At 39.3% G+C, this 24,913-nt stretch overlaps 2 protein-coding genes across 3 annotated transcripts in view; one reads left to right on the top strand and one right to left on the bottom strand.

Annotated features, from left to right (window-relative positions):
• The window catches only part of Usp37 (ubiquitin specific peptidase 37), a 68,704-nt gene extending 54,010 nt beyond the window's left edge, over positions 1-14,694 (bottom strand). For both annotated transcript variants that reach the window (XM_005361634.1, XM_026786192.1), the window contains exons 1-5: positions 14,524-14,694; positions 9,231-9,379; positions 6,664-6,731; positions 5,221-5,444; positions 1,695-1,866 (exon numbers count right to left, since the gene is read on the bottom strand). In XM_005361634.1, the coding sequence (XP_005361691.1) occupies positions 1,695-1,866; positions 5,221-5,376 (328 nt within the window). In that variant the 5' untranslated portion in view covers positions 5,377-5,444; positions 6,664-6,731; positions 9,231-9,379; positions 14,524-14,694. The remainder of the gene's footprint in view (positions 1-1,694; positions 1,867-5,220; positions 5,445-6,663; positions 6,732-9,230; positions 9,380-14,523) is intronic.
• A 560-nt stretch (positions 14,695-15,254) lies between these two features.
• The window catches only part of Cnot9 (CCR4-NOT transcription complex subunit 9), a 19,135-nt gene continuing 9,476 nt past the window's right edge, over positions 15,255-24,913 (top strand). Inside the window, exons 1-3 of the mRNA XM_005361633.2 lie at positions 15,255-15,322; positions 22,287-22,466; positions 24,127-24,242. Of these exons, the coding sequence (XP_005361690.1) occupies positions 15,299-15,322; positions 22,287-22,466; positions 24,127-24,242 (320 nt within the window). The 5' untranslated portion in view covers positions 15,255-15,298. The remainder of the gene's footprint in view (positions 15,323-22,286; positions 22,467-24,126; positions 24,243-24,913) is intronic.

Here is a 24,913-nt window from a genome sequence, read left to right as displayed (position 1 = left end):
AAATATAGATTCAATACCATTGTTTAAGATTTGAAAAAAGTGATATATTCAAATGCTTTTTTGAGACAGGGTTTTGCTACTTAGCCCAGGCTGGCTTCAAACTCAAAATCCTACTGCCATTAGCTTCTCAAGTGTCAAGTGCTACAGTTCAAGTATATGTGCCACTATTGTACACCTCCTTCCCCTATTCTTTCTCTCCTGTCCTTTTTTCAACAGGGTTGAACAGACAGACTGGCTTTAAACAGTCTCCTAGCCTTAGCTTCCTAGCTGCTGGGACAGCAGGCATTTGCCATTATGCCACATTTCTTTGTAAATACTCAAGTTAACATAATTCAAGATTGGTGGCATAAACATATGAATAGCTAGCTATTAAACAGAAAACTACAAAAACCTTAACGTATAAGAATTGTGTAATATATCGAGTAAACATAAAAAAATTCATACTGGGCTGGAGAGATGGCTCAGAGGTTAAGAGCACTGCCTGCTCTTCCAAAGGTCCTGAGTTCAATTCCCAGCAACCACATGGTGGCTCACAACCATCTGTAATGAGGTCTGGTGCCCTCTTCTGGCCTGCAGGCATACACACAGACAGAATGTTGTATATATAATAAATAAATATTAAAAAAAAAAAGAAAGAGGCCGGGCGGTGGTGACGCACGCCTTTAATCCCAGCACTCAGGAGGCAGAGGCAGGCGGATCTCTGTGAGTTCGAGACCAGCCTGGTCTACAGAGCTAGTTCCAGGACAGGCTCCAAAACTACAGAGAAACCCTGTCTCGAAAAAACCAAAAAAAAAAAAAAAGAAAGAAAATTCATACTGCCACATCTTCATTCTCTGTGGAGGGAGTCAGTATAAGACCTTGTGCATGCTAAGTACCTGCTCCATTAGAGCTACAACTCCATTCTGTTTGTGTTATATTTAACTTGAAAAAACTCAGATAAAAGTTATCAGTGAACAGAGATATTTACTTCCTCCTTTTCAGTTGAATATCATTTATTTCTTCATTATTCAACTTTGTCATTGATTTTATAGAAAAGGCTTCCAGATTTCTACAACTAAGTGTGCCAGCTGTAGGCATAACATGCATAGCCTTTATCACATAACATGCATAGCCTTTATCACATAACGTGCATAGCCTTTATCACATAACGTGCATAGCCTTTATCACATAAAATAGTTTTCTTCTTCTCCCTAGTCTATTTAGAGTACTTATTGTGAGAGAATATTAAACTTGTCATTTTTTTTTTCACCAAGATGATTATGTGGCTTCATTATTGTCCTTCAGTCTGTTATTGTGGTGCATTATATAAACTCATTTTCATGCTGCACTAGTTTTACATTCCAGGAATAAATTTAGCATAATTCTTATATGGCGACACTTAACTTAGCCCAACAGTATTTTGTTGAGGATTTCCCCATTAGTGTTCATCAGAAAAATTGGTGTACAGCCATCATATTTTTGTCTCATATAGCTCAGGCTGGCCTTGAAAAACATTGAACTTTGATCCTCCTGCCTCTATTTGAGTGTTGGAATTAGACGTATGCCTAGCATGCCTGGTTCCTGTGTGCTGATCTGTTAGGGACTCCAGTCTCCTGCATACTGTAGGCTCTACAAATGAGCCACACACCCCACCCTCAGTCATCATGTTCTTTTACATCTATTAATGTCAGACTCATGAGATGATTAGTACTTACCTACATGAAGTCTGTTTTGATGGACTGCATCTAGAAACAACCTCATTTCCTCTGCTTCCTTACTTGGTACTTTGTCAATAGACAAGAAGCTGTTATCTTGTAAAGTCAACATTAGGCGACTTTGTTTTGTTCCACTGGGACGTAGTACCACATTTTTAATGTTATGACTTAGCTAAAAGAAAAAAATTATCTTTTCACCCAAATTATACAACAAAGTCTAAAAATTGCTGAATTTCATACATTCCCATTTGCCTTTCCTTCTTCCTCTTTCTTGATAAATTTAACTCAAATATATAAACTTTGCGAAAAGATTTATTTCCATGTTTAATTGTATGGATGCATACATATCTGAATGTGGTTATGTAGTAGCACCTATGGAAGCCAGAAGACATTGTGGTCTCTGAAGCCGGAGTTATAGGCAGTCATGAGCTATTTCCACATGAATACTGGGGATTTACCTGGGGCCCTTTGCAAAATAAGTATGTGCTTTTAACTGCTAAGTCATTTTTTTTCTTTTTTTTTAAGATTAGGTCCCAGGGGGCTGGAGAGATGGCTCAGAGGTTAAGAGCATTGCCTGCTCTTCCAAAGGTCCTGAGTTCAATTCCCAGAAACCACATGGTGGCTCACAACCATCTGTAATGAGGTCTGGTGCCCTCTTCTGGCCTGCAGGCAGACACACAGACAGAATATTGTATACATAATAAATAAATATTAAAAAAATTTAAAAAAAAAGATTAGGTCCCACTATAGAGTCTATTTGGTCTAGAACTCACTATGTATTTCAGGCTGGCCTCTAAACTCACACTGCTCTTAACTAAAAAGCCTCTGCCTCCTGAGTGCTGGAATTAAATGTGTGCCTCCATGCCCAGTTAACATTTAGCTTTTAAGACCAGCATTTCACTATATTTTATCAATTTATGAGTATTGGGGGCGGTGCCACAGAATGTCAATGGAGGTCAGAGGATAACCTGTGGTAACTGGTTTTCCCTCCACCATGTACCTTTTCTTTTTTTTTTAAAATATTTATTTATTTATTATGTATACAATGTTCTGTCTGTGTGTATGTCTGCAGTCCAGAAGAGGGCACCAGACCTCATTACAGATGGTTGTGAGCCACCATGTGGTTGCTGGGAATCGAACTCAGGACCTTTGGAAGAGCAGGCAATACTCTTAACCACTGAGCCATCTCTCCAGCCCCACACCATGTACCTTTTCAACCACCTCTTTGACCTCTGTTTTGTCTGACAATCTCATGTATAACTTAGGCTAGCCTTGAACACACTACATAATGAAGTCCAGTAGTCCAGTATCGCCTCTCTTTTTCCAGTCTCCAGCTTCCCAGTGCTGGGATTACAAGCATGTACCACTATACATTCTATTATGATAGAATATATGTGACATACAAAAGCGTCAGCAACTTATTTTCACAGTTCAAAAGTATAAACAACTGGAAAGTTTATTTCAATCAAATTCAAGCATAAAGTTTAAAATATATTCTTGAAAAAATAAACATAATTTTTAAAATTTATTTTATTTTTATTTTTCAAGATAGGATTTCTTAGGGCTGGAGAGATGGCTCAGAGGTTAAAGAACATTTCCTGCTCTTCCAAAGGTCCTGAGTTCAATGGCTCACAACCATTTGTAATGGGGTCTGGTGCCCTCTTCTGGCCTGTAGGCATACACACAGACAGAGTATTGTATACATAATAAACAAATAAATATTAAAAAAAAAAAAGATAGGATTTCCTTCTGTAGTCTTGGCTGTCCTAGAACTTAGAGAGGTCTTCCTGCCTCTAGCTCCCAGGTACTGGGATTAAAGGCGTGAACTACCACAGGTAAATTTATTTATTTGTTTATTTCGACACAGGGTATCTCTCTGTATCTCTGGCTGTTAAATTTATTTTTTACGTGTATGGGTATTCTGTCTTCATGTATATTTCTTGCCTGGTGCCCTCAGAAACCAGAAAAAGGTATTGGATTCCCTGGAACTGAAGTTAAGACAGTTATGAGCTACCATTTGGGTGCTGGAAATTGAATCCATGTCCTCTCAAACAGCACCCAGTGCTCTTAACTGTCAGGCAATCTCTCAAGATCTGATGAATATAGATCTTTTAAAAGTATATGTTTTTTAGTCACTGAGCCATCTCTCCAGACCTTGATTTTTGGTTTTTTTTTTTTTTTTCAAGACACAGTCTCACTATGCACCCCAAACTGGCCTCAAATTCACTATGCAGACCAGGCTAGGCCTGAAGTTATAACACTTCTTTGAGATTCCCAAATGCTGGGATTATAGGAATGTGTTACCATGCATAGCTATGTTCTTAAATTCAACACCCACAAAGATTAGCAGCTCTTAGCTCCACAATAGTAGTACAGAAGGGGAAAATTAACTATTTAAAATTGTGTTATATTTTATGTGCATGTATGTGTGTATGTATGTATATGGTGTGTATCATGTCACAGCATTTGTGTGTAGGTCAGAGGACAATTTGTGGGAACTGATACTCTCCTTCCACCTTATGGGTCCTAAGGAACAAACTCAGATCACCAAGTTTTGTGACAGGTGTCTTAATCTACTGAGTCATCTTGCCGGCCCAATAGTAATATTCTTTTAAAGATAGTGACAAGTTTTTACAGTTAGAGGAAGATAGCTAGCTATAAAGATGACCTGAACAATCATCCATTAAAGACTATGACATATGGCAAGGTTATTTAGGACATAGATACTTACTTTTAGAAGGCACTAAAAAAAATTCCATTAAATGGTTCTAGCAATTACTTCAAAGAAAAAAAAAGATGAGCTAAGATTATCTAATTTGTGTGTGTGTGTTGTCAGAGACTGAACCCTAGGTTCTGAGCACATTAGGCAAGTGCTACCACTTAGCTCATATTCAGTCCCACATTTTCCCAGACAGGCCTTCATGGACCTATCACTCTGTGATATGTGTCTTAATCTCATCTGAAAAACATTCTGACCAGGTAGCCCAGATTGGACGTGCATTACAACTACTACTCAGCCTCTAAAGTGCTGGGATCATAGGAGTGTACCTTCAAACTCTGGCCTAATGGGGTTTGTTGTTATTACTGTTTTTTTCCGGGGGGGGGGGATTTCAGTTTATAGTTCCATGTTATTTTTGAGACAGGATTTCATATAGCTCAGGCTGGCCTCAAACTTGCTTTGTGACTCAAGATAACCTCAAACTGCTGATCTTCCTTCCTCTACCTCTCAAGTGTTAGGATTACAGATATGCATCACTGGTCACAAATGTTAATATGGCTTTTGAAATAGCTTAATATCTGGTACCCAAACCTCTCTAAGTTCTTTCCCACTAGTTTTCTTTGCAACAATGGTGACTGTTTCTTATTCTTTATTAAACTTAACAATACTACTGAGTAATTTATAAAACAACACATAAAAGTACCAAACCTTTCAGGGCCACTTTACTACAACTATGAAACTATGACAGTGTGGCTATTTAGTAAAGGATCTCACTAAGGAACCACTCCAAATCAAAATATGTTATACCTGAAACATCCTTGGAATTCCTCCAGTGTTGTAGTGAACTACTAGACTGACTTTATTGTCTTTTTCCACAATTTCAAAGGATCCTTCTTTCCACTTTGTAATTCCAGTCTGCATACTTCGAACTCTGATAGGACCATTTATCTTCAGAGGAGACATATTTTCTTTAAAAATAAATTGCTTTTAACGAAATTAAAAAGCAAAAATATATGTTCACCTGACAGATTCTAAAGAAAAATACAAGTTACAAGTGGTTAAAAACAGAATTTTAAAGAGGATACTTAATAAATCATCTTATATCTTTCTTCATTTGGGGGAAAAAATCATTTACTCTCTAAAGAAAAAAAATCTTAACCCTTCTCTAAAATACATCCATATTCAGCACTACCATTTCCAAAAAGCAATTTAACTTAAACTTCAATATTCAAAATTATTCAAGATCCCAGAATAAACAATATTCTTTTCTTTGGTGAGTATGTGTATAATGTGTGTGTATTCGTGAGGCACATACGTAGAGCAGTTTGAGACAAGTTCCTTCTGCTCACTGCTGTATCCACCAGGCTAGTGCACCCATAAGCTTCCAGTGATTCTAGACATGTATGTACTCTGTCCAGCTTTTATGTGGGTTCTGGTCATCATGCTTGGTCACTGAGTACTATATCCACTGAGTCATCTTCCCAACCTCTTGAATGAACTTCTAATACTTATAAATGACTTATAACAATCAATAATAGGATAAGATATCTAACACCACTCAACTAGACATGCAAATAAAACGATAGTAATAGATGTTATCAAATAGCATTACATATATCAATGTGCAAATACCTAAAATTGTAAGCCAGATTTTTTTGTATTTTCATCTTCTCAAACACTATAAAATGGATTCTTGCTGATAAGCACATAAATTAAATATTAAATTAAATATAATTACTGCCTAGATGGTTCGGTTGGAAAATCTAGAAAAGATAGTATAAAATGGATATTAGGTCTAGAAATTGGGAGCCAATTCTGTCACTAACGTGTAACGTCTTTCTCTGATATTAGTGCTGTCATTCATACATTGTGACAATAATGACATAATGTTGGGGGATGAAATAACACATATATTCAGCTGATAGTACTATTAACATTTATGGAGTTAGCAACCATGTGCTAAATTATTCCTTCTATGTAATACCCCTTTCTTCAAAGACCTCGATAAACCAGATGTTAACAGGAGTTACAAATCAACTGCCTATGAGGTCAGCCAGGTAAGAGAAAGGACTAAGGTAAATATGTTCAGGTGCAATCAAATCTAGTTAACTACTAGCACGTGAACCTTGATTTGCCAGTTCACCTTTTTTTCTTGTTTTTCACAAAAATGAACTTCATATAAAATTACTCATTTTATATTGTAAGCAATAAATTCAAATTTATTTTTAAAAGCCATCAAACAAAACTCACCTATAGGGAGGAGGTGTTAAGTCTGGGTTCCTCGAGTTCAAAGCCTATAGTTACTGCATGGAAAGTAACTAGAAATCAAAGAAGACATTTAAAAACACTTTGAGAGTTCAAGACTCTTATGCACCTTAAGTTCTTCATTACTCTTTCTTCACACCCTCAAAAATTTCTGAGAGCCAACTGTGGTCACATTTAAAAATTAGCAATTTACTGGACATATAAATTAAAAATAAAGTTTATTATTTATTACTATGCCTATTCATGCGACATTTTGCTCAAACTAGTAACCCTACAGAAACCTGAATGAGCCACCTGCACTTGTAATACATTGTAGCTATTATTTGTGGCTCTATTGTTTGTACAAGTCCTTGACATTTCTTTCCTTTCTATCAGGACTAGAAAGAATATGTTGTTTCTCTTCTACACCCATTTCCCAAGCCAGAATCATTAGAACTAGCTTTGACCTTCTTATATATTTTGGGGTTGGACTAGAAATGGGAGGTTAGAATTCTGTGAATTCCTAACTTCATATGCCTTTCAGGTATTTTTCTAAGTAAACTACAAATCAAATAGATTTATTCTCCATCTTAGTATTACTCAATGGCTTTTAAACGTCTTTACAATAAAATACAAACTCATTAACATGATACCAAGGCCTCAGGCCCTCATTACCTATTCCCAATTAAGTGTGCTGGGGGAACTCCTTCAGCCAACAGCCTTTAAGATACGGGCCCACTTCGGGAGTGGTCTCAGATACTATAAATGCAAATGAAAAGCGCAAGCAGGCCTCCTGGCTGCTGGATTCAGTTCAGTTCCCAGAGCACACAGAGGGCTGCAGATCACTATTCTTCCTGTGAGTTTACCCCCTAATAAACAAACCTTTGTTATACTCCATTTCAGGCTATTGTGGAACTCTTTTGTACGCCAATGTATGCATCCCCTCAATTCAGCCATCTCAACTAAAAAAATATTCCCAAAGCCATGTATTCTCATGACACTGAATCTTTATACACTGTGGTCATGTCTATAAATTTTCATGTATTCTCCCCTCCTGACCTGCCATAATTCCTTCTTTTGGTTCTAAAATCAAAGCTCAACTTAGATGTCACCGTCTTTAAGAAGCTTTCCTGACTACTTTTCACTGGGTTCTCTTCCTCATAACTCACTCTGAGTCTATTTTTTTTTAATTTTTATTTTATGAACATTAATGTTTTGCCTGCATATATGTCTGTGTGAGGGTGTCGGGTCCCCTGGAACTGGAGTTACAGACAGTTGTGAGCTGCCATATGGGCATTGGGAATTGAACCCAGGTCCTCTGGAAGAGCTTCAGTGCTCTTAACCGCTGAGCCACTTCTCCAACCCCCTGAGGCTATTTAAATCCTCCATATTCCTGTTGTACTTTGTGCTTATAGACACATGACACTATTACAAATGTTATTTATTCCTTTGTTTCTACCTATATTATTGGAAGACAGGGAATGTGTTCTATAATCTTAATAAGCATCATTGATCAAGAATGATGAACAAGCTGGGATGGTGGCCCATACTTTAGCACCAGAACTTGGGAGGTAGAGGAATGAAGATTACTGTGGGTTTAAGGTGAGTCTAGCCTATACAACAAGTATATCAAACACACATAGTAAATCTATCTCAAGAAAGATTTTATGTCTTAACAGTTTTTTTCCATCTTTTCTTCTACCTCTCCCTGAAAAAAAGTTTTATGTCTTATCAAATCTTTTGTTCTTTCTCTACAGCTCATTATGGGAATATAAAACACCATTATCTTGGTGTTGATTATTTAAAATATCATTATTAAACAAAACTTAGAAATGAAATTTCACATCTACTAAAGTATACAAGATATTTAAAAATGTTATTTCTATCTAATTCTAAATGCAAATTTTGATTACGAGTATAAAATTTTACTTCATGACTTCATATGTTGACCATTTTCTTAACCATTTCGACTACCAGCTTTTTTTCTAATGAAAAAACTTAAAGATACAGAACATAAAACTAGAGAACACAATAAAAACATTCAATATTTCTTTTGTACTAAATGAATGAACAGTAACCACTCCTGAGCTTACCCTACTTGCTAAAGATAAAAAGTTTCTTTTTCAATATGAAGTACATACAGAAACAATTTAAAAAAAAAAAGACTTTTTTTTTTTAAAGACAGGGTCTTACACTGTAGCCCAGTTTGGTCTAGAAATCACTGTATAATACAGGCTTGCTTCAAACTCATAGCAATTCTCCTGTTTTAGCCCACCCCCACCTCCGCCCAGTGCTGGGGTTACAGGCATGAGTCATTATGCCCAGCATTAGTTAAACTTCCTATAAACAGAAGAAAAAGATTCCTTGAACGCTAACTATCCAAGTTTGAGATTCCATGCAAGCTCATATTGCAAACTAGGTGTCTTTTTGTAGTCATTTACTTAAATGCATATATATCAGGCATTCTGTGATAAAGAAATCATGCTAAAACATAAATGTATAATTAAAAATTGTTAATTCTAGCCTATTGCATATTACTGCAAATACAGAACCAAAACAAAACCAATACTTACTTTTCAGTAACTTTTACTGAAAAATTAGACAAAATAACAATTCTCCTTTATTCTGTTTCTTGTGCCAAAAGCAATGTACTTTTCTTGAGAAACTATTCATATTCTCCAGCTCTACCAGTGATCCCTCCAGGAGTCAGTCATCAACTCAGCTAAAGAAAACAGAAGTGTGCTTTAAGAAATTTCAACATAAGAAATTTAAACAAAAAAAATGAATCATGTATGTCAAAAAGACTCATTTAAAGACCACTCTTACTGAAAATATTAAAATAAAATGCAACACAGAATGAGGAACTCAGGAAAAACCTGCAAGTCCATCACCCAGTGTCTTGCTTTTATGTATTGCTACTAGATTTTGAAACTAAGTCAGTGAAAAAGTATATCCTTTGTTGACTTTAGAAACATTGTTGCATCATAACCATCTAAAAGACGGCTTGTAAATTGTGTCGATCTGTAGCTTTTAAAGCTGGAAAATATTAAGTTGTGTTGATCTGTAGTTTTTAAAAGCTGGGAAAAGGTTATCTTCACCACCTTTCAGAAAGTTCTTTAAAAAATAAACAACAAAAAATTCTTAATTTTAGGTTTTTCTAAACCTTTCTCTGGAATTCTACCACAAGTTTGAATACAACATCAACTTTTAACTCTGTTCATCTAGAAAAATGATTTATAAACTGGGCGGTGGTGGCAGCATGCCTTTAATCCCAGCACTCGGGAGGCAGAAGCAGGCGGATCTCTGTGAGTTCGAGGCCAGACTGGTCTACAAGAACTAGTTCCAGGACAGGCTCTAAAGCCACAGAGAAATCCTGTCTCAAAAAACAAAAAGTACTTCCCTAATTCAGAAATTCATTACTTTGGGATAGGGATGTGGCTCCATTGGTAGGGTGCTTGCCTAGCATGCATGAAACCCTGGAATTCATTGTCAGCAAAAGATTTACTGGTATGCCTCTATCCCAACACTTGGGAGGTAAAGCAGGAATTCAAGGTTCATCTTCAGCTACATAGTGAGTTAGTTTCAAAGCCAACTTGGCCTACATGAGAGGCTGCCTCAAAAATAAATAAGTTAAGTCATTCAAAACTCACTTCTTTAAATCATCACTCCACCCAATAAATATTATGCATTTACTAAACACAGTGCTAAGTATCAAACATTATTGATTTAATATTAATAATCTTAGAGGACAGGTTTTATCACTGTATCTTACACATAAAGGAAACTGAGGCTTTCAGAAATTAAGAAATTATGCAGGGAGTAAACAGAAACTGGACTTTCATTTCCTGGCCACCCAGACCCAAATAATCACATAGAAACTACATTAATTATAACACTGGCCAATAGCTCAGGCTTATTCCTAGCTAGCTCTTACATTTTAAATTAACACATTTCTATTAATTTATGTATCGCCACAAGGCTGTAGCTTACCAATAATGTTCCAGCATCTTTCTCCTTCAGCAGATATATGGCATCTCCTTGACTGCCTACTCTATCTCTGTTTGGATTTCCCGCCTGGCTTTACTCTGCTAAGCCATTGGCCAAAACAATTTTATTCATCAATTAATAAAAGCAACACATATACAGGACATCCACATCCTTGGGGCTAAAGAGGTAGTTTAGTAATCAAGATCACTTGTTCTTGCAAAAGACCTGGTCTTGATTCCCAGCACCATGTGATGGCTCAAAACTATCCATTAACTCCAGTTCTGGGGAAAGACACTATCTTCTGACCTCCACAGGCAATAGGCACAGATGTGGTACACATACATATAAACATACTACATACAGGAAGAACACACATAAAAGTAAACCAATCTTTTAAAAAGGAAAAGAAATTAATATTGAGCCACCAAGAGACAAAACTATGCCCAAAACCTTTTCCCTACTTTGTTTTTTGAAACAGGATTTCATGTAGCCTAGGCTGGTTTTGAACTATGTAGGTAGAGGCAGATCTTGGAACTACTGTTCCTTCTAATTCCACTGTTCAAGTGCTAGGATTATAGGCATACACCACTACACCAGGCTGGAACCAAAATTTATAACCACTACCACAGTGCATACTCAGCATTGTGTGATTCACTTTCCAGCCACCACTCTCAGAGGATTTTTCCATCAATAAATCTTTTTCTACAATAGTCTTCTAAGAACCATTTCCTACCCCTCACCCTCCTTAGGAACTAAAGTGACACTAGTTGTTTTCACAGCTTTCTCCCTAACCAGACACAAGAACTTAGGCACTAGCTGCCCAAGCCTGATGGCATGAGTGCGATCCCTGGACCCGAGAGGAAGAGAATGAATCGACTACTCCCTCTAACCACCTCAACAGATACACGATGGCACACATGCTCCCAACCCAACCGTGTGCATGGACATCTACACGGACACCACACAAATAATACAATATTTTTAAAGTTCATAAAACAAATACACACATAAGATAAAGTTACTGTCATAAAAGAGAGAAGAAATTTGATCTAAATAAGATTTATCTCTAACTACAAAAGAAAAGATTTCTTTCCATTAGACTGTCTAAAATCTGAATGATTTGGTGGAGGTGGGGGGGGTGGAGAGAGTGATACAACACATATCTAATTCCAGCACTTTGGAGGCAGAGGTAGGTGGCTCTTGGTGAGTTCAAGACCAGCCTGGTCTATAGAGCAAGTTCCAGAACAGACACCAAAATCTACACAGAAAAAGCTTGCCTCAAAAAACAGAAAAAAATATGAAAATGATTTGATAACACAGGAATAAGTAAAAAATTTCCTAAACTGGAGACCCTTTGTTGCTCTTTGTCCCCTGCTCATTTTCAAATTTCCATGGCTAGAATCCAGGCTTCCAGCATGATAAGTGACCACCCTACAGCTGAGGCACACTCATCTGTTTTCCTTTGCAGAAAGAGGTGTCTGTTCTAATGGGAGTATCAGAAAACTTATGTTTTCAAACAAGATGGTTCTTAAATCATCTCACATCTCTCTAAGTTAACGGCAATTTCCAATTTGATTCATTTAACCAATTCTTGAGAAATGAAAACAAAAGTGAGTTGCTTTATGTTTACTTTTTACAGTGTGTGTATGAAGAGATCAGATATATCTGCAGGACTCGGTTCGGCCTAAAGTAACTTTTATCCAACCTGGAGGTTCAGAGTAGAGGGGGGAAAAATCCAGAGAAGGCTTTACTCAGGAAGTATTACTTAAGCTGAAAATGAAGATATATTTGATTGAAGGATGAAACAATTCAGATAAACAAAATAGTGTGTTGCAAGGCCTAAGCTAGAAATGTTGTATGTCAACACAAATCAGTGTGTCTGAAGGTTAAATAAGAGAAAGGAAGAGGTCAGAAGATAAAGCTAAATCTAATAAGGTAGGCAAAAACCAGGTTATGTAGAATCTCAATCAACTCCCCCCCCCCCCCCCCCACACACACACACCAAGAACTTCTTGTAACCTAGGCTGGTTTATCTGAGGGGAACTCTTGAGTTCCTGATTCCGTCTCTCCTGCTTTATATGACGCTGGGGCTTAAACGCAGGATTTGGGCACGCTAGGCAAGCATTTCAGCACCTGAACCCAGAACAGGACTTGAAATTTTATCTTAAAGTAATAAGCACCTTGGCAATGGGAAAGTCACTGAAGGGTTTCAAGCAAAGAAATTGTATGTTATTTCTGAATGAATGGAGAAGTGGAGTTTGGGAAGCAGACAGCCGTTTATTTGAATATAGGGCTGAAAATAAAAATTCTCAAATTATCAATATATAGTGAAATTTAAAACTTAGAAAGGAATGGAACGGCAACACAAGAAAACCCCAGCCCCAAATCGAATCATTTTATCCTGCCTAAATTTCTCACCAAGACAAATGATTATGTTTGTTGCTGAGTTTTTCATCCCTCGTTTACCTTTTGCCAGTATGCAACGACATTTTTTCATCTCTTTAGTCCCTCTACCCATTATTAAGCGTTAAGCATCTCCATGCTACCGAAGTACCCTTCTCTAGCATTGTACTCTTCTTTAGGCAATGTCATGCACACACATGGTTCCAAATTTACACAAGTTAAATGACACACATAACATACAAACACATATATGTATGTATCTATATGTGTGGCCCAAAACCCTCCTCTAATCTCTAACCCAATAAACCCAAATGCCTCTTTACCACCTCAACATTCTCTTAGATTATCTATTTCAGCTGGAGATTCATTAGGTATTGCAACTCGCCATAAGAATACCCGAAAAACACTATAGTACATAGTACAACTCTCCAAAGACACGGAACTTTATTACCAATTACCATTTTTTTTTTTTTTTACCAGATCTTGATTTAAAATTGGTAAATTGGACATCGTGGGAGTGTGAGAGCCAGACACGATAAGCTAAGTCTGGGCAGGTCACCCAAAGGAAGTTTCTTTACTTCCAACCATTATCACCTGGAACTCTGGCCATCAATAAATTTAAATGGAGTCTGGAGTCTCAATAGTTTACCCTGAGACAATGCCTGGCAGGCCCAGATTACCTGACCCCCACCCAAGAGCAGACCATTCAAAGGAAATTCCTGGCATTCGAAGCACTGTAAATAGAAACACCTGCCAGCACTTCACCATGACACCCCTAGACAAATGTCAGCCAATCAGGGGTCATGAACCTCTAAGACCCCTCACCCCCACCTTTACTACTATAAAAACCCAATTCTAATTGAGCCCGGGGCTCTCCGGATATTTCAATATGTTGGACATGCGGAGAGACCGAGTTTGCAAACTTGATTAAAATAAAGGCTCTTTGCTTTTACTATGGGACTCACTCTCCTTTGTTGGCTTTTGTGAGGATCCACGGATTTGGGCTTAACAGGAGTGGCTAGATACGGAAAGCAACCAAATGCACGACAAAAAATTAACTCTCTGACTTTTCTCGTGAGCACCGTTTAAGAGGAGGAGGAAAGTAAAGAATGGCCATGACAGCGAATGAGTATCGCATCCAAGGTCTAAGGGTTGTGTGACATCGGAAGTCACCTGGAGAGACAGCAGGCCTCGTTAGGAGGCAAGCCAAGACCACCACAACCCGAGCAAAGCGGGGGCAGGTTGAGGATGCGGAAAGGGAGTGACAATACGCGCCGCGTTCAAGGAGAGGGAAAGCGGAGGGGAAAACACTCGAGCGGGGCACCTGTAAGACACAGGAAGCGTCCGGGGACCCGGTGCAGGCTGAGTAGTAGCCGGGCGAACTCTGGAGTGGACGCCGAGTGGGCGGACCGCACGGGGGTGGGGGGTGAGGCTGGAGAAAACGGCTCGACTCCGGAGCTGTCCCGGCCCGCTTACCTGTGCCAGAGGGTCCGAGCCCGGGACGAGCCTGCCGGAAGCACAGAGTTCTCGCAGAGGGGGAGGAGCCGAGGGGCTCAGAAGGAACGGGCTCTCCTGGCCCCAGACGGCGACACCGCGACTGCTCCTACACACCTGAACCCGCTGATGGCGGGAACTGTGACTACACGCAAACACGTACGCACGCACGTACTCTCGACGCAACCAGTCTGGGCGCGTGCGCGTCGACACTCAAGCCCCGCCCCGCCGGCATTCGTTCCACCCCCTCACCACGCCCTGCCCCTCACCCGGGCGGCCCGCCCCCTGCCGTGACGGTATGGTAGTAGACGTGCGCACTCTCCGTTGTTCCGACTTCGGACCGCCCACCATTTTCCTATAGCTCAGCCTGGCTGAGCATGCGCAATTCGTGTCCTTCCAATACGGCCGGCCTTTTCCCGCCCTTCTCTGGCCTTAGGGGGAAAGTCGGAGTTCTCGCTCCTCTGGGGATATACCTGCGATGCCAGTGGAATATGAGGACCAGTAGGTTGCAGACGTCATTTTGATCCTGTATCTTAAGTGTCTGAAACTATTACCTAGCCCGAGGGTCAGTAGGCGGGAAAGTGCTCAGTGGGTGGAGGGTCAGAGGTGAGAGGTCAGAGGGCTGCGAAGGGGGAGGAGCGAACCGGAGGCGAATGGCGGCTCTTCATCTTCGGCTGCACAGCCCCTAAAGCTGGGACGCGGGTTCGGCGCGTCCGGCGCGTCCGGCGGAAGGAGGAGAGCGGCGGCCGCTCCCAACATGCACAGTCTGGCGACGGCAGCGGTGAGTAGCAGCGCCCGGATACCCGTCTCAGCTTTCTTCCTAGATCCCGGAGCCGAGCCCCGAATTCAGCTCCATCTGCCCCTAGCCGGAGGTCCGGGATCTCCACACCGGGCCCCGACCTTGGCGGAGTCGGACCCCCAGCTATCCCCCCCTCTCCTCCGGCTCCCCTCCTGGTCTGGCGCGCGGCCTCTCGCGATCTTTTCCGGCGCCGAGGCCTGGTCCCGCGCCCCGTGCGGCCCCAGTAGGCCATTCATTGATTCATTGGAGCTCGGCGTCAGTCTCTGGACGCCGGTTGTGTGCTGGGAGTCGGCGGGGATGAGGATAATACCGTGGCCATTCGCTCTGTTCCCTTGCTCCTGGAACTCCTCGCCTAGGGAAGGAAATGGCTTCTAGCTCAATCCACTTGCTTTACATGTAGAAATCCAGAGAACCGAAGTTCAGGATGATTGCGTCTTAGAGTTCTCTGTGTTTGAAGCCTTCCTCACAAATCTCATTTTATCTTTGAACAAGAAAAGCTAATCACGTGTTACACCTCCCTGAAGTCATACTGTGGTTTTCGGTTACGTTTAGAGAAAGTAGACTCTAGGCCTACAAGCCCGGTATGATGGGGTCCTTAGTCATGTTTATGGGCTCGGTTTTTGTCACTTGCTCCTTACGCTCCGACAAAAAGTACGTCACTTTTTTGCTGCAAGAAGCAGGTCTCTAGTTTCGTTTCATAGGACTGCCTCCATAAATGCAAGTCTGCCTCAGTAACTTTCAGACTATGTTTACTGTAGCTTGTAACCCCAACATTTTCTCTTGTAGAGTATGCATTTCCCGTTATGTAATTACTAAATTTTTTTATTTTTTAACTTGTGGGTTGTTTGTCTTCCTCTGAAGATCAGGGGCAAATGTTGTGAATTCTGTTTACTTGGTTTCCCCACTGCTCGGACAGTTCCTATAACAGGGTAAGCTCTTAAATAATACTGACTGAATAGCCACTCAACCGTATGGGAAGCAGGATAGTTAAAGAACACTTCCAATTGTGTGGTGGTGGTGCACGCCTGTAATTCCAGCACTTGGGAAGCAAAGGCAGGCGAATGAATCTCTGAGTTCGAGGCCAGCCTGGTCTACAGAGCAAATTCAGGACAGCCAGAGCTACACAGAGAAATCCTCTCTCAAATAACCAAAAAAAGAAAAAAAGAAAGAAAAGGTATTTCTTCAATTATATTTACAGTGCTGTACATAAATTTAAAAACCTGAACATCTGTTATGCTGTTTGACCCACATGGCAGCTCTGACCCATTAAGCTATTTGGTTGGTGACAAGATTTAAGAATAAAAATTTGGGGCTGGAGAGATGGCTCAGTGTTTAAGAGCGTTGCCTGCTCTTCCAAAGGTTCTGAGTTCAATTCCCAGCAACCACATGGTGGCTCACAACCATCTGTAATGAGGTCTGGTGCCCTCTTCTGTCCTGCAGACATATATACAGATAGATAGACTATTGTATACATAAAAAAATATTTTTTTAAAAAAAAGAATAAAAATTTGAGCCAATTCCTTCACAATCCCTTATTCCCATAATCCAAACTACTTATGTTATTTTGATCTGGGCAAAAAACAATAACATACCATTTACTAGAAATTGAGAGGAAGATTACATGCAGCAAGCCCACAATACCCTAAGTCTATTGAAAAGACACTTGGTTTTTGCTTAATAATGAAACTTGTGTGTATGTGTTCATATTTAGTGTGTGCATGTGAGGAGACCAGAGTCAACTTTGGAAGTTGTGCCTCTGGAGTGGTTCTTGAGATAGGCTCTAGTTCTTTTTATTTTATTTATTTGGAGTTTTGTTTTTTTTTTTTTTTTTTTTTTTGTTTTTTTGAGACAGGGTTTCTCCGTCGCTTTGGTACCTGTCCTTGAACTCACAGAGATCTGCCTGCCTCTGCCTCCTGAGTGCTGGGATTAAAGGCGTGCGCCACCACCGCCCCGCAGGAAGTACTGTTAAAGGACAATGAATGAAGTCCTTATTTACTGGAGAGATAGTAACAAAAGAAACTGAAGTAGTTGAAATGTAATATATTGCACTCTACTCATTACAGAATATATTCTAACATCTCCATTATCATCAAAAAAAATTTTTTGTTTTATTGTGGACAGTAAACACTGAAGGGTTGTTCACAAAATTAGAAAATGTAAGGGGATAAAGGGAGGTGGCTGAGCAGGTAAGAGCACTTGCTGCTCAAACATGACAACCTGAGGTCAGATCCTCGGTATTCACATAAAAAGCCAGCTGTGACTTCACGTCTGTAACCCCAGAGCTCTGAAGTTAGAGTTTGCTGACAGTCTTGCACAGATTTCAGTGAAAGGCCCTGCCTCGAAGAAATATGACCAACAATGATCGAGGAGGTCTCTGTGCACACCTCTGTCCTGCACACACTATGTAAAAAAGTAGCATGCTGGGGGCTGGAGAGATGGCTCAGCGGTTAAGAGCATTGCCCGCTCTTCCAAAGGTCTTAAGTTCAATTCCCAGCAACCACATGGTGGCCCACAACCATCTGTAATGATGTCTGGTACCCTCTTCTGGCTAGCTGTATAATAATGTGAGAAAAAATGTATTTAGCCAGGTGGGTCAGAAGGTAAAGATGCTTGCCTCCAAGCTTTATGACCTAGGTTGTCCCCGACCCACATGGTGGGAAAAGAGAAGTGACTCCCACAGGTTGTCCTCACCTCACACGTGTCCCGTGGCACATGCACACGCTCTAAATAAGTGAGTGGAAAAGACTTGAGTAGTTGTTCATTGGCTACGTTCATATCCTAGCTAAATGACTTGTTTCTGTTTTAATAAAGTAAGATTACTTTTCTATAGACCCAAGGGTTACTTAGATTAGTGGAAGTATGGCATTGAGTCTTCTGTAGTAGCTATTAGGTCATAAAACAGCTGAAGTAAACTTTTAGGAGAGGCATTAGAGAAACCTTTAATAACAATTCTTCACTGATTTCAACTGGCAATTTTAGCATCTCTGAACACTTGAATTACTCTGTGTTTGTATGCATATGAGTTGACTATTGGTGCATGTGTGACAACCAGAGATCAGCCTCAGGTGTCTTCCTCTGTAATTGTCTGCTCTTTAAAGTTCAAGTGTTTTATGTATGGTATGTTCAAAGTTTGCAGGTACAAGTTCAGGTGTCTGTGTTTAGGCCTGAACTTGACATCAGATATCTTTTTGGCCTCTCTCTTAAACCCAGAACTTGTGACAACATTTAGACTGGCTTTCCCTGGGATTTTCTGTCTCTGGTTCCTGAATGCTAGGTTTTAGGCAGCCACCCTTGCAGGGCTTTTTATATGGTGCTGGAGATCCCAACATCTGCCCTCTGTGTGACAATACTGCACTGACTGAGCCATCTTCCCAGACCGCCACCTTGTTTCTCTTTTTCTTTTTCTTAGATTTTATGTGTATGACTTTTTTGCCTGCATGTATGTATGTGCTCCATATGCATTCCTGGTGACGTTGTAGGTCAGAAAAGGATTCTGTAATTCCCTGTAACTGGAATTACAGATGATTTTGAGTTACCATGGAGGCTTAAACCCAGGTCCTCTGTTAGAACAGCAGGTGCTCTTAACTGCTGAACCATCTCCAGCCCCCTGTTTCTTTTTGAAAGAGGGTCTCTCACTGAACCTGGAGCCTTCCATTTCAGTTAGACTAGCTGATCAACAATTTTTCCACTTGTGAGTTATGAGGTTCCAAGGTGGTGTGTCTTCATGTCTAGCTAGCTTTTGGGTGCTGGGGGTTCACACTCAGGTCCTCGTGATTTGAGCTATAGGCACATACTGAACCATTTTCCTGGCCTGTTTTATTATCTTTGTGTTTACACTGACTCCCAGATGCCCTTCTCTTGGCAGGAATGTACTCAAATAAAATTAGTTCACTACTGCCAAACCTAATCTCAGGGCAAAGAATGTAGCTTCTCTTTACTGGTTTACTTCATTTATTTGTTTAGTGTGAGAGAAAGAAGACAGACACATATATAGAGACTTGTGGAACTCAGTTCTCTCCTACCATGTTGAGCCCTAATGGTGAAACTCAGAGGATCAGTCTTGATGGCAAGCACACTTAACCAGCAGAATCATCCCACTGGGCCTACTTTGATTTTTTTTTTTTAAAGTCACTTTGAAGCTGACATAAACTTATAACCCCAAGACATAGGAGACGGATAAAGAAAAGTCACCATGGGGGACTGAGAGATGGCTCAGAGGTTAAGAGCACTGTTCTTCCAGAGGTCCTGAGTTCAATTCCCAGCAACCACATGGTGGCTCACAACCATCTATAATGAGATCTAGTGCTCTCTTCTGGCCCACAGGGATACATGCAGGCATATGCTGTATACATGATAAATAAATAAATCTTTAAAAAGGAAAAAGAAAGATCACCACAAGTTCCAATCTGGTCTATAATGAAACCCTAACTTACAAACAAATTAAAAAAAAATAGGGTCCTCATAAGGATAGATAGTACTTTCAATGTGATTTATAAAGTTTTTTAAATCATATTTCTTTATGTTAATACTCAAAGGTATGTTGTCTAGTGTAGTCAGTCTGTAATTTTGGCATACAAGAGGATGAGGCAAGAGGAATGCTGTGAGTTCAAGGCAAGCTTGACATACATAAGGAGTTAAATAAAAGTCCCATGGTGAGCCACCTAATTTTGAAATGTAATCTGTTAAGTCTAACCCCATTCACTGTCGTATCAGGAAGACAGTAAGCCATGTTGACCCTTATCATAAAGCTGTTTTCTCTTTAACATCAGATTTTCAGTTTACCAAAGGAAGAAAATTGTTTTTACAATTTACTGTTTATTTAAAATAATTATGTCTTTCAGTTCTTTACATTGGCTTTGTGATAATTATAGTTAGCTATTAGTGGCTTACTTTGGTGAATATCTTAAAAGAAAAATTAATTTGAAATATATTTTATACATAGAAACCATTCAGCCCAAAAGGGAGAACAGCTCTCTGCTAGTTTGATATGGTTTGATAATAATGTTTTAAATGTATTTATTAAAAGGAAAGACTGTTGACTTTAGTGAGTTACAAGGGATGATATAATATGCACCAGAACAGAGCCCTGTTTTAATCTTGGTCTATCTATAAAGTAATTGATACTCTTCTTTTTTTGTTTGTTGGTTTTGGTTTTTTTTGTTTGTTCACTTGTTTGTTTTTGAGACAGCCCTGGCTGTCCTTGAACTCACTTTGTAGACCAGGCTGGCCTACTGCCTCTGCCTCCTGAATACTGGAATTAAACGTATGTGCTACCACTGCCTGACTGTTTTTAAGTGAATGTTTTTTAGATTTATTTATTTGTTTATTTTATGTATGAGGGTTTTATCTGCCTCTATACTGTTATGCCAGAAGAGGGCATCAGATTTCTCTATAGATGTTTATGAGCCACCATGTGGTTGCTGGGAATTGAACTCATAACCTCTGGAAGAGCAGTCAGTGCTCTTAACTGCTAAACCATCTCTCCAGCCCTTTAAATGAATTTTTTACGGTTTATTTTTATTTTATGTGCATTGGTGTTTAGCCTGCATGTATGTTTGTGTGAGGGTGTCAGATTCCCTGTAACTGGGGTTAAAGATAGTTGTGAGCTGCCGTGTGCTGGGAATTGAACCTGGATCCTCTGAAAGAACAGCCAATGCTCTCAACTGCTAAACCATCTCTCCAGACAGTATTTAATATTCTAAATTAAACTTCTCAGATGATATTGTGTATATATTAATAGTTCAACTCACTATGCAAATCCAACTATTTATTAATGAACTGTACTGTAACAGACTGTAGAAAGTTCTGTTAGTTGTAAGAAATAATTTCTTCAGCTTGGAGAGGGATGTTTGTGATTTCAATTGTATAGGCTATATGCGGACACTGATTCTAGGAAGTGCTGTTAGGTAAATTGAACTCGGCCATACAGTCACTGTTTGACATTGATCTTGTTAAACCTTTATTAACCTGTTTCTTAGCTTAGAGGATAAAGTGAGGAAGCCTTTCCTTCTAATAGTAATTCCTAGACAGCATTGGCTTCTCTGCAGCAGAAGAAAATACCTGTGTTGTCTAGACCAGGTTATATAGGGTTATTGAAAGAGGCCCCGGAGAACTTTTGGGGATAACTTTGGATAATAGAAGTGATCTATATCATGATTGTTAGGGCAGTCACTAAGATGTATAAGTTTATCAAAATTCATCTCAATGTTTACTTAACATGGTGTGCGTTTACTGTATAAGAAGTATACTTATATAAAATTGATGCTTCCCTCTTACAACAAATCTAAATAATTTCTAAGATATTTTTGAACTTGTAGTTTTTTTTAGAAACTGGTAGTTAGTACAGTAGCTCCACTTTAACCGTGACAAAATTGAATGGCTTACCCTAGGCCACACAACTCTATAAATGGCTAAACTTTGTGAAGGTAGTTTGGTTTACTAATTTTTTATTTTATTTTATTTTATTTAGTTTTGTTAGCACTTTTTCTATGAGAACTAGGCAAAGGACTTAAAGCTAAAATGTAAATGTACCTCTTTCCATTCGTATCCTTCTTTTTATGGGAATGTATTTTGCACACTTTTTTTATGTAATGTAGTCCATATTGAGCTATGTCTTTTCATAAAGGGCTATATAATATTCCAATATAAAGATCCACCAAGATATATTTAAATCATGTCTTATTGAAAGCTGTTTGTTAGTGTTCTGCCTTAAGACATCTTAGTAGTAAGCATGCTGGTATATTTTCAGTACAGCCCAAATACACCTATAACATAAACCCCTAAAGGGCTCATTAACTGTGAAACAGATTAAGTTGCTTTACATCAAATATATGCATTTATTAAAGCTCCTATTATTTAGAAAATACATTTTCTAAAGCACTACTTCAGGATAAGACTTGGTTTAACTGTAATAAATTGGCATTTGTTTTCTTGTTTTCCCCTGAAGCCTGTGCCTACTGCACTGGCCCAAGTGGACAGAGAGAAGATCTACCAGTGGATCAATGAACTGTCCAGTCCTGAAACAAGGGAAAATGCTTTGCTGGAGCTAAGCAAGAAGCGAGAATCTGTCCCTGACCTTGCACCCATGCTATGGCATTCATTCGGTACTATTGCAGCACTTTTGCAGGTGGGTGTGTATTCACAGAGTTCAGTCGTGTTTGTCACTTTGTGTGTTTTCTTCTTCCTTGGCTCAAATAATTTTTTTGAAGACTTTAGAATAATGGTTGTTTAAATATTTGTTTATTTGTTGAGGCAGGGTTTCTCTTTGTAGCCCTGACTGTCCTGGAACTTGCTTTGTAGATCAGGCTGCCTTTGAACCCACAGAGATCCGCCTGCCTCTGCCTCCCAAGTGCTGGGATTAAGGGTGTGGACCACCACTGCCCAGTGATTGTTTAAATATTAGCATTTGTAAGAAACCATTTTTTAAAAGCAGAAGTATTTGTTAAAATACATATTTTTGGAGATTGAATTTGAAGATTGAATTTAGTTGGTTTGAAAGGTGAACCTTAAAATCTGTGTTTGACACAGCTTTTAGACATACAATGAGTTGATCTGTATAGCAGGGAAGAACATAGAAATAGTATAAAGACCACATAGATGTGGCTGAGGAAAGAAAATATTGAGATAAAGGTGTATCCGCTATCGCATTAAAGGCGGTATCTCTGTGTTTTTAAAAAATAAAAGAACTGCATCTGGTGAGGTGGCTTATGGGTAAATGCATTTGGTTGCTGCCAAGCCTAACAATCTGAGTTTGACCCCTGGGGTTAACATGGTATAAGGAGAGATCTGGAGCCTGAAGGTTGTCCTCTGACTTCCACACGCATACTGTGATGTGCACACACCACACAAAGTAAGACCAAGAGTGAATAACTGAATCAGGCCAAAGTGATTATAGGTGGAAAATAAATTAAATTAAAATGAAGCAATCTCAGGGTATCAAGATAATATAAAATAATCATCCTATAAAATTCCTCCCCAAATTACTAATAGTCTTTCAAATCTGTTCAGTAAATTCAACACTTGTAGCCAAGAATCTATTGGTTTTATGGAAAGATTTGCAGCTAAAGTAAATGATTGTGTTCAATATGGGTTTCGTCTTTATAAAGTAGAATATTAGTTAAAGTTATAAAATGTTATATAAGGGTCACTCAATTAAAAGACTAGCTATGGGAGCTGGAGAGATGGCTCAATGGTAAAGAATATTGGCTGTTCTTTTAGAAGTCTCGGTTCTGATTGCCTTGTTGCTTACAACCAGCTATGGCTCAAGTTCCAGGGGATCTGACACCTTTCTGGTCTCTGTGAGCACTGCATACACATGAGGCACAGATATACATGCAGGCAAAACATCAACACATAAAATAAAGACTAGCTGCAAAACCTAGGAGGAAGTGTAGGAGACCCATTTGTTGCCATAGTAGTATTCCTAGAGACACATGAGAAAGGTCTTGCCGCCGGGTGGTGGTGGCGCACGCCTTTAATCCCAGCACTCGGGAGGCAGAGGCAGGCGGATCTCTGTGAGTTTGAGGCCAGCCTGGTCTACAAGAGCTAGTTCCAGGACAGGAACCAAAAAAAGCTACAGAGAAACCCTGTCTCGAAAATCAAAAAAAAAAAAGAAAGAAAGAAAAAAAGAAAGAGAAAGGTCTTGCCTAGGTATTCCTGTATGCTTGTGATGAAAGGATAATTCAATTTCTGTAGGAATTAAAGTGGTCTTTTAAAGTTACTGTGCTGTGACACTGTGATATAATTTTGTGATTAATTGCTCTCTGGGATTCTTTGCACTTTTTCAGGAAATTGTAAATATTTATCCATCTATCAACCCTCCAACTTTGACAGCACACCAGTCTAACAGAGTATGCAATGCTTTAGCATTACTGCAATGTGTGGCCTCACACCCGGAGACCAGGTAAGTGCTGTGAGTGTGTTGGTAAAGTTAGTGGGGGCAGATTAGTGTTTCAAAGGAACTTGGATACCCTTGCTAAGTGATCAGAGAAAGGGCATGCAATGTGGTGTGTGGGTGTGAGTCTTCAGAACTTATTATTAATTATTATTATTATTATTATTATTATTATTATTATTATTATTACTATTATTGGTTGGTTTTGGAGTTCCTTGTGGTTATTTGTGGTTCGGGTTATTTGTTTTTGCTTTGGTTTTTATAGCTGAGGCTGTCTTCAAACTCTTAACCCTACTACCTATGTGTCAAGTGCTGCTGGGATTATGGTTGTATACCACCATGCACACCTTTTTTCTTTTTTTTTTCTTTGACAGTTTATATATATATATATGCTGTTAAGTTTGATGGCTATTTTTTAGTCTCTGGCTACAGATTGAGGGAAGAGTAATATGATTTAAAATAAAGTAGAATACAATTCCATACTTTCAACATCATAGAAACAAACAGTTTTCAGAATAGCAGTAAACACTCTGAACATAAGCAGATCAACCAGACCAGTTTAGTGATTGGTTATGTTCTAAGAGGAAAGATTTGTGGGCTGGAAACGTGGCTCAGTGGTTAAGAGCACTAACTGCTCTTCCAGAGGAAACTTAAATTATTTATTTATTTATTTAAATTTA

Source organism: Microtus ochrogaster, linkage group LG4, assembly GCF_000317375.1.
Source record: "Microtus ochrogaster isolate Prairie Vole_2 linkage group LG4, MicOch1.0, whole genome shotgun sequence".
NCBI classification, from domain to species: Eukaryota; Metazoa; Chordata; class Mammalia; order Rodentia; family Cricetidae; genus Microtus; species Microtus ochrogaster.
Note: the sequence above shows the minus strand (reverse complement) of the source record. Positions and strands in the feature narration are given on the sequence as shown.